The sequence below is a fragment of the Callorhinus ursinus genome, unplaced genomic scaffold (assembly GCF_003265705.2).
Source record: "Callorhinus ursinus isolate GAN/ISIS: 27379988/994484 unplaced genomic scaffold, GSC_fseal_2.0 scaffold81, whole genome shotgun sequence".
NCBI lineage: Eukaryota > Metazoa > Chordata > Mammalia > Carnivora > Otariidae > Callorhinus > Callorhinus ursinus.
The window spans coordinates 1,560,493-1,573,621 of NW_027397143.1; the positions used below are offsets into that span (position 1 = coordinate 1,560,493).

Genomic DNA, 13,129 nt, shown 5'->3' on the forward strand with positions numbered 1-13,129 from the left:
ACGTGCTGGACTGGACCACACGGCAGAGTCGAGTCAAACCCAGGGCTCTCCGGCTCCAAGGCGCTGGGGCCCAGCCCTGACCGCTCCCTTAGGATGCCCCCGGGTCATGACTGCTCTTAGCGCAGCAGGGACGGGCTGTGCTTGCGCCTTCCTCTGCCACAGGACAGCCTAGGGGGACACCCCTACCAGAGCCCTTCCTGCAGTATTCTAAAATTGCCGCTCTGAGGGCAGCCTCCCCCAGCAGACTGCGGGGCTCCTGTCCATCCAGCCCGACACCCCCAGCCCTGGCGGCAGTCTGAAACATACGTAAACTACCTCAAAAACCCGGCCGCCTGATACCAAAGCCACTAGCCACGTGTGGCAGTTGAAATTCAAATTAAGTAAAAATTTGAAAAGTCAGTTCCTCGCTGGTACTGGCCACGTGTCAAGGGCTCAGCAGCCACACGCGGCCACGAGCGGCTACCATATTCACAGGGTATCGCCCATGTCCACATCACAGAAGGTTCTGCTCTAGGACAGGTAGAGCCTCTAGAAAGGTGAGCAGAACTGGGGAGAACGGGAAGGGGAATTATTCTTCGCAGGTAATCTTTAGCAGTACTTGAGTTGTTTTTTTTTTAATCACATCATAAGCCATTTTCTATGCAAAAATGACCACTTTTAAACTTTACGTAGCATTTGTAAACTTTCAGCTCATTTTTAGACCTGTAAATACATAGGTCACACGAGAAAAGGGTGTTGGAATACCCCAGGGTGAGTTCGTGGGTGTCTAAAGCCTGGAGCTGTCTGCTATAGGAGCACAGAAGGGCCTCTTTGGGCAGGTGAATGAGAAAGGGCAGCATGCGGGAGGGGGGCTCCCGATCCTGATCCTCCCCCTCCGCAACCTCAGGGTCCTCTGGCTGATTCGCATCCCAGCCCACTTTCAGTTCCTAGGGCTGCCACACCAAATTGCCACAAACGAGGTGGCCTAAAATGACAGGACACGGATTCTCTCGCAGTTCTGGGGGCCAGAAGTCCAAAATCAAGGTGCCACCAGGGCTGGTTCCTTCCGAATCCCCTCCGCACGCCCTCTCCAGCTTCTGGTGGCTGTGGGTGAGTCTTGGCCCTCCTACATCATTCTCAGTCCCCCCAAGGCCTCCACTGTGTGTCTCTGTGTCTCAAATCTCTCCCTTCTGTCTGATAAGGACACTCATCATTGGACTTAGGGCCCACCCTGAATCCTGGATGACCTCATTCAACCCTCTACACCGTTTTAAGATGAGAGGTGCAAGGCGCAGGCCCCTCCCTTGTCTGAGGCCACAGGGCCAGCTCAGGGCACAGCCCTGCCAGGCCTCCTGCCCCTGGCGCTGGCAGGAGGCCTGCCCCCTTCTTGGCTACACGGCTCCCACTGAGGGCCCGCTTCACAATGGGCAACACAGAAGAGTCTCTCCCTTCTCTGGCCTCGCTTATCTGTTTTATCAGCCCTCCTAGGATCTGACAAAAGATCTCACAGTCTCCAGGCCGTGAGAAGGAACTGGGTGGGCAGGGGGGGGCATCTGCAAGTATCTCAAATCAGATGGGGCCCCAAACTACAGAGGGCAGTTTGCAGGTCCAGACTCCAAAAGTCTGCAGGGCAGATCAGAGCATGGGAGCAAGGGAGTCAGTTTGGCTTCGAGTCCTAGGAAAAAAGACCTCTGTCCTTTTTATGACAGGGAGAATGTCCAGCCTACAGGATTTTGCATCGATGAAGGTCTCTGGTCCAAAGGGCTCAAGTGAGTCCTCCAGCTCGAGGTAACAGAGGGAGAAAGCAGGTGTGGACATGGGTGTGCATCAGGGCCTGGCCACACTGGCCACATGACCATGCTGAGGACACCTCCCAGGACAGCTTGAAGGCAGCCATGAGTCCCTCTGACAAGAGAAGCACAGTGCCAACGCCCAGCAGGGCCCCCCCTCCAGTGGGACTGGGGGTCCTGACCAGCCTTTCAGCCCCCAGAGTCTTCCCTGGGACCCTCTTGGAGCCTCTGTTGGTGGTTCAGGAACCCCCAAGGGAAGGCAGGTCACAGGACTGTCTCTGGGTCATGGGCTTTGACCTATACTCAAAGACAAATCTCAAGCCTATGGAGCCCACTCCCATATTGTTATCCATTTTCAGTAAAGACCTTGAGAGTTAATAAGCGGCAGACCAAGATCTGGCCCTGGCTCGGATTTGTTCAGGGCAGCCCCTTCTCCTTCTCTCCCCATCATCTGTACCTAGGACTTTCAAACTTCCGGTCAGCAACGCATAGCAGGAAACGCATTTCAACCACCATCCAGGTCATACACTCCAAATATAAATAGCTCAAACAAAAACTTCACTCCAATGTGTCTTTATTCCAAACCACAGCTAGTTCAAAATTTCCAAAAACGCTGGCTGCAACCCATGGAACTGATTTCATATCCTACAAACGCTTTGTGACACCCAGTTTAAAAAATACTTCTCCACATAACTCACATGAATTGATATCCATACAGCACTAAGAAAGAGGAGGAAAAAAAAAAAAAAAACAAAGAAACACAGGAGGAATCATCCCTGTTCTATGTATTTTGCAGATCGTCCAAAAACTCATCTGTGGATCTGCTCCCCCCGACCCCACCGCCGCCCTTTGAATCAAACGTTTGACTTCTGCTGACTCCTGATCTGCTAATATGATGTCGTTGCTTGTTGAGTCCTTTTTCCTCCTGTTAAAATGTTGGAGGTACTCTTGAAGACTAACTCAAGCTGGCCCATAAAATCCTCCCCGAGTGAATTTTCACACCGCGAGGTTCACCTCTGCAGAGATCCCAGGGCATCTCCCAATACATGGAGATGTTCATTTTCCAGGAGCTTCGTGTCTTGGCCGGCTGAAGTGGACTGAGAAAAGCCTGACACTTCGGCTAGTGGATGGAGTGATGGCAAGGACAAGGGCCCCGGGGCTCAGCTCCTGTGTTCTCCACCTTGTCCCGCATGGTGGGGAGTCTAAGAAGTATTGCAATTTTCAACTCATTCACCGGTAAGGTACGACACATTGTTCGATAGAGGATAATTCTAACCCAGAAAATTCCAGAGCCAAGGCCGCAACACCTAAATTCTCACTGATAGTCTGTGCAAAGCTCCCATGAGGATCATCAGAAGGCCTGATCAGACTCAGGATTCAGCCACGAGGATCGGGAATCCACAGATCCTGGTCTGATTCGCAGCCATCCTGGCTGCACCACCAAAACCCAAGACAGACGTGATCATCTGAATCATTCCGACCACGTTCCCATCTTCCTTCCTCTACCTCCACCTGAAGAAACCAAAACCGAAAAACCCTGTATTCACCAGCTCCCTTATTCGTCCTGTCATGTCTGAAATAGAGCTGGGGTTGCAATGTTAATACCGTGCGGATGGTCGAGGCCTGTTTCTCGGTCTTTGAAATGGGACGGCTGTTACTTTCTTAATCTACGCCTTCATTACAAGTCATTTCTAACCGTTTCTAACAGACCACCATCCTCATGAAACCAGGTCAGGTAACCTTGCTAGAATCTTTGACTGGTAAGCTGGTCAGGGAAGACATAGGAAGAAAGACCCCGGGTGGTCCACGAGCTACAACAGACAGCCTGAAACCCAGGGCCAGCCTCTTGACCACGTGCTTGGCAGTTCTGAGCACACAGGACACAGGAGGCCTGGCCTCGGGAAGTCAGGGGCCCCACAAGGATCAAACATCCACTTACCTGGTGGGCAGACACAGGCAGTCGGCGCTTCTCGGACTGTCCGGTGCTTGGCCAGTCCCTCCAACTTCTGAACCAGAAAGAAAAGAGAAGGGAAAACAAAAAAACAAAAAAAACGAGCATGAGTTTGAGAGCGGACAGGGGCAAAAGTGGAAAAATCAGCAAACACCCATGTATCGGAAAGATTGACTGCGGGGCGGGCGGGGGTGGCATTGTGGGACATATTTTTTCTTTTTTTTACAAGGGGGTTCAGTGCTACAGATAGTTTTAGTATGAGAGGAGAAACAAAAATAAACGTGCAGCGATCACTCAGGAGTCCCTGAAAAGACGGTGGCAGGTTTCTGCTCTGTTGCAGCATTTTTTTTTTAATTTTAAAATTTTTTTTAAATGATTTTATTTTATTATTTATTTGAGAAAGAGAGAGCATAAGCAGGGGGAGGGGCAGAGGGAGAGGGAGAAGCAGACTCCCCGCTGAGCAGGGAGCCCAACGTGGGGCTTGATCCCAGGAGCCTGGGATCATGACCTGAGCCGAAGGCAGACGCTTCACCGACTGAGCCACCCAGGTGTCCAGTTACAACACTTGCAAACATGAATCCAGAAAAGTCAGAGTGACCGTGTAGTCCGTGTGAAAAGTGGAGGGCTGAGCAGAGGGAGGCTGGGCCTTGGCAGCCAACCCTTGGTCCTCAGATTGGATCCGAACCCAGGACACCCCGGGCCCGCTTGCTGCAGCCCCCGCAACCCATGGGGCCTCAAACGCCAGGCCCAGACCTAATCCGCCCTGATGACATCTTCCTTCCTTCTTACCAGCAGGGATCCTTGGCCTGGAAAATTCGGCTCAGTCCATTTAACAATGGACTGTGCTACATTTGGGGGAAGGGAAAAGAATTACCCCGGAAATAGGATCAAACATCCCAGCCCTGCTATTACGCTAATTCAAAGTACGACTGTGGCATAATCATCACCTGATGGACCAGTCAGAGCAAGCTCAGAGGCCCGGATTGCCGTTCCTGCCTCGCACATAGGGGGCACGCTTGGAAAAAAAAGAAATTAGTCCCCAAGCCCAAATCCAGGTTGAGGAGAGTGAACTGACAGGCCCATAATCCCCAAACAAATGAAGACTTGAGTCCTAACAAGAAAAAATAAAGTATTAACCTTTCCCGAGGAAGCAAACACATAAAAGGAAAATCTCCCTCAAAGCAAAACAAAACAAATCCCAAATGGGATAACTTGAGTGACAAAATGGGAAACTACCACCAGAAGTTTCCAACATAAAAATGTAATCTTTCTGGGGGTGCCCTGGGGGGCTCAGCGGGTTAAGCGTCTGATTCTTGGTTCCAGCTCCGGTCATGATCTCAGGGTCGTGAGATCCAGCCCCACGTCAGGCTCCGTGCTCAGCACAGGGTCTGCGTGAGATTCCCCCTCTCCCTCTGCTCCTCCCACTTGTGCTCGCTCCCTCTCTCTCCTCTCTCTAAAAATAAATAAATAAATCGTTTAAAAAATGTCATCTTTGTCCATAAGAATAAATAAATAAAAATTTAAAATACCTTGACAGCAAGCGAATAAAGCTGTTGTTTTTAACTTTTTTAAAAGTCATCTCTGTGCCCAGCGTGGGGCTGGAACTCACAACCCTGAGATCAAGAGTCACACGATCTACAGACTGAGCCAGCCAGGAGGCCCCCGCCCCCCGAACTGTTATTTTTAAAGCATTGCTTTAGAGGAGGTGCCAAGAGCACCCCCAGTCTTGAGCCCCTGAGCACCAGGCCTGGAGTTTGCACAGGAGAGGGGACTCCGGCCGAGCTTGGTCGGCCTCTGGCTGGAGCAGCCCTGGACCGGGAGCTCAGACCACCTGCCAGCACTTCCAACCGCACCCTCATTTTACAGATGGGCCACAGCGGCTGATGCCCACCAGAGGTGGGGTGAAGGCCTGCAGGTTTTGGGGGAACACAGGGACTTGGGTATGCACGCCGGGCAGAGGCTGCGTGGCAGGAGTACCACAGACAGGCAGGGGGCGGAGGGTGCTGCCTTTAGGTGCGCTGACTTGTCCATCTTCACTGCACCTCCCCCGCCCTCCCCCAAGGCCTCAGCCTGCCCCAGAAGTCAGGACCTGGCTAGGCTTCTGGACGCAGGCTCCCAGCTCTCAACTGGACCCCTACCTGTCATGCACGCCTGCTCTGGAGCACCTGGCCCAGAGTGACCCTAAGAGCAGCCCAGGCAGCCCCAGGCTCCAGAGGCCCCCAGAGCTGCCCTGGGTGCCCCCCCCCCGGGGGTGGGTGAGAACAGCTCCACTAGCAGCTGCAGACAGCAACCCCCCAAGCCCTACAACCTACCCGCCCCCCAGCACCACCCCCAGCTGGGCGGGCCCTGTAGCCCACTATCCTGATCAGAGCATGGATGCTGCCGGCCGATGCGGATACAGGCTGGAGCGGGATCTCAGAACTCACTTTCTTCCCCTCCCACTGTATTTGCAGAGACTATTACAGATTTCAAAATGTACACGGCAAACGAATCCAGCCTTTGTCGTTTAAGCCCGTCAGTTTGTGCGAGACGCTCTCATCTGTTTTTATCATGGCTAGACGGTCTAGAAGCCGCACTTGCTTCCTTGTTTGGAAACCAAAGCATTTAAGGCTAAAAACCAATTGGCTTTTAACAGCTGATCACATCTGGGCCGCTCTCCTTAAAGGCAGGGAGGCTTTATCAAATACTGATAGGAAGCACAATTACTTCCAAACTGCTCTTATCGTAAAATAAAAAACTAAACAGGAAACTATGCGAGGGGGGAATAACCTCATTGTTAATGCTAGTAGGTGAGGTCATAACGTAACGGGACCGAGGTTTTGTTTGGTCGCTGACTCTAACTCCACCTATGCAGGTGTTTCTCTGGATTACGCGGTGAATCTGCAGTTTTATCTGCTAGTCCCCTGCCCCCCCATCCTCCCTCTCCAGGCCCCTAACTTTCTGTGGGTTTGAAATGCCACTGCTATGAACACCTTTTGAATTAGAAACCCAATCCCACAATCTTTATTTCCATGCTTCGCTTTTTCTTCTCTAATTCTAAGAAAATATTCTTTTGTGTCCAGGTTTGTAAAAATGATTTAATGGCCTCAACTTTTTTTTTTTCTTTTTGCCTTCAATTATCTGGCAGCACCCCTCACATCTGCAAACAATATGGTCCTGGTTTTACATATGCAAAGAAGTCCTGACTCCAAAAGTAAATAAAGGAGGAGTTTTTAGAGAATAGACCCTGAGACTTTGGGAGCGTTCCCTCCACCAGCTACGGAGGAGGAGAACTTGAAGTTTGGGGTGGGGGAGGGGCAGCGAGCGCGGAGGGGAAATCGTGGTTCTCAGAAAAGCATCACACTGTTAGATGATAAATTTACTGATGACCTGTGGGAGCACCAGTCTGGGACGCTCCGCCAGATGTTTGATCACAGCCTCGAACGGGTGCATTTTGATGAAATGTAGATTAATACACGTAGAAGGATGTCCCGATTTATTTCTGTAAAATGGGACAAATAAGGCCACAAAACCGTTCCTATCCTCTTTGACAGAAGATTCCTGCTCTCGGGAAGAAATCTCAGGAAAATAAAAATCAGCAGGAGCAAAGAATAGTATGCATGAAGTTGCACCCCTCACCCCCAAACAGTGGGAGTGGTTTAGAAAAGGATGGCCGACCACCCCCTGATGAAACTGTCATGTTTTGTGAAATGTCATTAGGAACACCATGTAGCAAGGGGGGGGATATTTATGATATTATAAATAAAAGGTCTATATCTGTGTAAAAATTTAGGCATGGGATGGCAGCAACTACCAAAACATGAACCCCCCTGGGTGTTGAGATTATGGTGATTGACTTCTTTAGAAGTCCTTGCTGTGTTGTCAGACCATCTTCACAGTTAAAAAAAAAAAAAAAAAAAGCGTGGAAGTAAAAGAAGAACCAAAATGAAGCCCTCAAGTCTCCCCACCGAGGACAATTTGTGAATGATGGACAGATGATTCTAGCACCGCAAGTACCATTTTACAGAAATAATCCTCTGGCCTCCTCCCGCCCCCACAGGGAGGGGCCCCTGCCTGCATTGTTGATGGCCCCAGCATCCCAAGAGGACAGTGAGATCTGGCCTCTGACATTCTTTTTTTCATACCTCATCATGGAGATGAGTAGGATAACAAACACAAAGTATTATTACTGAGTTACTGATTACTTATAATGGGCCAGGCACTGTGCCAACAGCTGTTACCTCATTCAGACCTGCCAAGACCCCCCCACCACCACCACCACAAGGTGGGGACTATTATTATGCCCATTTACAGGTGAGAACATTGAGGCTACAAGGGGCGACATCAGCATCAGGGTGGGACTTGCATCCTGCTATATCAACCAACTCGAATCACAGAGCATGGCAACCTCCACTTACAAGCGATCTTCATATCCCAACCAACCAACCAAACAAAAAGTTGCAATCCACCACCAGGCCAGACAGAACGAAAAGGGCAGAAATCAGATCCGGGGCTGCTGAAGATTGAGGAGTGTGAGGCGTGAAGTACAAGGACACACAAGGAGACAGTGTGAGGCTGATGGAACTGATCTGTATGGCACTGAGGTGCTGGATACACAGCTCTGTGCATTTGTCAAAAACAGTAAGACTGGGGCACCTGGGTGGCTCAGTCGGTTAGGCGTCTGCCTTCAGCTCAGGTCATGATCCCAGGGTCCTGGGATCGAGTCCCTCATCGGGCTCCCTGCTCAGCGGGGAGTCTGCCTCTCCCCCTCCTGCTGCTCCCCCTGCTTGTGCTTTCTCTCTCTCTCAAATAAATAAATAAAATATTGGAAAAAAAAAACCAGTAAGACTGGACGTCACAAAGAGTGAACTTTAACGGATACACATTTACTTTAAAAATCAACCAGGGTATCGGAGAATCCCTGGATGAAACGTAGGCTGTGATGAATGAATCTAACTACGTTAAGACTCTGTGAGATAACCTTGTGGCAAGTGGTGGGGAAAAGCATGCAGCTGACCTAAGTAACTTTGCAAAACAGTGTTTTGATTGAGAACTATCAGGCTGAACACAAAAGGAGCCATACAGAGATGCTGTACTCTAGCAACGGAAGTTGTTTCTCACTTTCTCACTGGGCAACGGGCATTAAGAGGGCAATTTTGAAAGGTTGGCAATGTTGAAACTACTTTACATATACATTAGCATTGAACGAGTGAGTAAATACACTATGGGTGATGAGAGCCAGGCTTCTCGCTGTCTAAGAAAGAACTTATAAATATACAAAGGGGGAAAGACAGAACGATCCGTGTGGTGTCAGATGAGTCAGAGACGCCACCAAAGGTCACATCTAATGTCCACAGGAAGAGACATATGGAAATAATCATAGGTATGTATACATAGGAGAGTGAATATTCAGGCATATACACGATAGCTGTGTGCAGAGAAGACCTACAACCAAGGACATCCTGGAAGCAGCAAGCACACCCAGGACCTAAATCTTGGTGTCTAAATACCATTCTCCAAGAAAAGGAACCAGGGCTCCTTGGAGAAATGGCTGATTCTAGGCCCAGGCCAGGTAGACAAGATGAACCTCAAGTGTCTTGTAGTGTTAGAAAGGAAGGAAGCCCTTTTTGAGAAAAAGGAGGTGGGGGAAGAGTATGGCAAAGAAACACAAAACCTACCTGAAAGGGCTCAGAATTGCCAAAGCTGGAACAACTTAGGCAACAAAATTAATAATGCAGTACTGGATGATAAGCCAAAGAATAGGTTAGAAACCCATGAGTTCATACTGATATAAATGATTGAATAAGTAAGTGGGAAGAGACAAATCTTCCAATAATATATGTAGATATGCCCTCTCCAGGAGGTGGAGCTAAATTCCCTTCTTCTCCAGTGAAGGCTAGACTCACTTCCTAAAAGAAGAGAAAGGAAAATAGTGACTTTATAATGTGGAAATCTGGCAGATACTACATTAACCAAGTGGTCAAGATTAATGTCACCAGCAATAGGTCATGTGACATCAAGGACCCCTGACATAAGCCATGACAATGGCATCCACCATAGTGCTATTCTTCCCCAGCCCTCAGAATCCAGTCTAATCATAAGAGCAGCCCAAACTGAGGGACAATCTACAAAATACCTGACCAGTATGTCCAAAAATTGTCAAGGTCATGAAAAACAAGGAAAGACTGAGAAACTGTCATAGACCAGAGGAGACCAAGGAGACAGGACAACGAAATGCAGCGCGGTATCCTGGGTGGGGTCCTGGGACAGGAAAGGGACTTTAGAGGAAAAACCAGGGCGATCTGAATAAAGTCTATAGTTCCCTTTTTTAAAAAGGGGTAAAAAAAGAAATCACAAAGTCCCTTAAGACCCACTAAGATACAGCTTTATTTTTTTTTAAAGATTTTATTTATTTATTTGACAGAGAGAGACACAGCGAGAGCAGGAACACAAGCAGGGGGAGTGGGAGAGGGAGAAGCAGGCTTCCCGCGGAGCGGGGAGCCCGATGCGGGGCTCAATCCCAGGACCCTGGGACCATGACCCGAGCCGAAGGCAGACGCTCAACCGCCTGAGCCACTGCCCCCAACTTTGTTATTTTCTATAACACATCTATTTTTTTTTAATTGAGGTGAAATTCACACAGCATAAAATTAAAGTGAACAAGGTTAAAGTGAACAGTTGGTGGCATGTGCAACAACCCCTTTATCTAGCTCTCTCTTTCTAGTTCCAAAACATTCTCATGACTCTGAAAGGAAATCCAGTGCCCACTAAGCAACTGCTCCCCAATCCTCCCTTCTCTGAGCCTGTGGCAGCTGCCGATCCTTCCGTCTCTACAGATTCACGTATTCTGGAACAGAATTACATAATATATGACCTTTTGTATCGGGTTTCTTTCACTCAGCATAATGTTCTTGAGCTTCATCTATTCTGTAGCATGTATCAGCAATTCATTCCTTTTTATGGCTGAATAATATTGCCTCGGGTGTCTACACCACAATTGGTTTATCCATTCATCTGTCGATGAACATTTGGGCTGTGTCCACCTAGATGAATAGTGGGATATTATTACTAAGGAATGGGACCTGGTCTTTTTAGTTAATACTAATTGTATTAGTTTTTTTTTTAAAGATTTTATTTATTTATTCATGAGAGACAGAGGAGGAGAGAGAGAGAGAGAGAGAGAGAGAAGCAGAGGGAGAAGCAGGCTCCCAAGGAGCAGGGAGCCCGATGTGGGACTCGATCCCAGGACCCTGGGATCATGACCCGAGCCGAAGGCAGACGCTCAACCATCTGAGCCACCCAGGCGCCCAATTGTATTAGTTTTTAATTGTTGCATAACAAATTGTCACAAAATCAGCAGCTTCAAACAACACTGTCTAGACACAGACAAGTTTGGTTCTCAGCTCATGGTTTCCTGAGGCTAAAATCAATGCTTCAGCTGGGTGTTTCTTTCTGAACTTCTGGGTCCTCTTTCAAGCTCATGTGGTTCCCTGTGGTCTGTGAGCCCCATTCTCTTGCTGGCTGCCGGCCAGGGGCTGCTCTCATCTTCTAGAGGCCACTCACAGTTCCTTGACATGTGGCCCCCTCCACACACCCTCTCACACTTCAGATCCCTCTGATTTCAGGAGGGGCCCAGTCCCTTCTAAGGACTCACCTGCTTATGTCAGGCCCACCAAAGATAAATTTTGTAATGAACTCAGTCAACTGATTGGTAACTCAGTCCCAGGAGTAATCCTATCATAATCACAGGTTCTGCCTACACTCAAGGGGAGGAGATCACACAAACCGTGTACACCAAGGGGTGAGAATCCCAAGGGTTGTCCTAGAAATCTGCCTGCTAAAGTAACGTATCACAGCTAATTTCTTACTTTGGATGAATGTGCTATGGTTATGTACATATGTAAGCATATTTTTCTATAAATCTAAAATTATTCCAAAAAATTTTAAAAGCCACATCATGGATTTCTACTTCTAGGCAAGATGGAGTAGTGCAACTCTATTGATCCTCCTGCATAAAATAGTACCACCAAAAACAAAACAAAACAAAAAAAAAACAAACAACAAAATCTGCAAATAAAACGTAGGAAACACAGGTTTTGAAGACACTGATACCAAGCAGGAAAGGAGAGTGATATCAGACAGAGAACAAGGGCTCCAACTTCCTGCCTGGGGAGCGTTTCCAGGCTGTGGCACAGGGAGGGAAAACAGACATGGAGCCTGGCAGCCTTCTGAAGTTGGAGAGATGGAGCCAGAATGTCCACAACAGCCAAACTATAGAAAGAGCCCAGATGTCCATCGACAGATGAATGGATAAAGAAGATGTCGTATATATACACAATGGAATACTACTCAGCCATCAAAAAAATGAAATCTTACCATTTGCAATGACGTGGATGGATCTAGAGGGTATTATGCTAAGTGAAATAAGTCAATCAGAGAAAGACAATTATCATATGATTGCACTCATATGTGGAAATTAAGAAACAAAACAGGGGATCGTAGGGGAAGGGAGGGAGGGAAAATAAAATAAAACAAAATCAGAGAGGGAGACAAACCATAAGAGACTCTTAACTATAGGGAACAAACTGAGGGTTGCTGGAGGGGGGGTGGGGGAATGGGGTAACCAGGTGACGGGCATTAAGGAGGGCATGTGATGGAATGAGCACTGGGTGTTGTATGCAACTGATGGATCACTGAACTCTACCTCTAAAACTAATAATACACTCTGTGTTAATTAACTGAATTTAAATAAAATAAATGTTTTTTTAAAAAAGAGAGGGACCTGGGAGTCCAGGGATGCCAGGCAGTTGGGGCTGCAGAGCAGAGGACTCGAGAGAACCAGAGACCTGGGAGGGTTCTTTGCAGATGTTCCATGGAGCACTGATCAGTACACGCAGGAGGCGATGACCCGAGGCCAGGGGAAAAACCACCCAAAAGGATGCAGGGAACAGCACGTAGCTCTTACACGGGGCTGGGAAGGGTACCCATTCCCCCAGCCAGACAGGTGAACTCCCTCATTCATGATCAAAAAAAACCAGTGAGTAGAGCACCAAGAAGGGTCTTGCCTCAGAGATAGGGAGAAATCAGTCCTAGACTACCCATGGCTCTGGTTCCACCTAATGGATCCTAAAATCAGGACCCAAAGGATCCAACTATTTCCAAACAACTGTAACCCAACAAAGCTCATGAAAATTTACAGAAATACAAAAATATTCAACACCCAATGAGGTAAAATTCATAACGTTCAGCGTCTAATAAGAAATTACCAGCAGGAAAACAGACCCCATAAAGAGCAGAAAAATCAGTGAACTGAAACAGACCCACAACTGCTACCGATGTTAGAATCAGCCCCTGCAGACTGTAAAACAAGGATTGTAACTACATGGAACACGTTCAGGGAGTTCAGTAGAGGCATCAAAGATACTAAAAT

At 48.2% G+C, this 13,129-nt stretch overlaps 1 protein-coding gene across 1 annotated transcript in view; it reads right to left on the reverse strand.

The window, feature by feature from the left end:
• The window catches only part of COL23A1 (collagen type XXIII alpha 1 chain), a 308,128-nt gene that overhangs the window by 281,335 nt on the left and 13,664 nt on the right, over positions 1-13,129 (reverse strand). Inside the window, exon 2 of the mRNA XM_025862720.2 lies at positions 3,709-3,775. Coding sequence (XP_025718505.1) covers positions 3,709-3,775 — 67 coding nt within the window. The remainder of the gene's footprint in view (positions 1-3,708; positions 3,776-13,129) is intronic.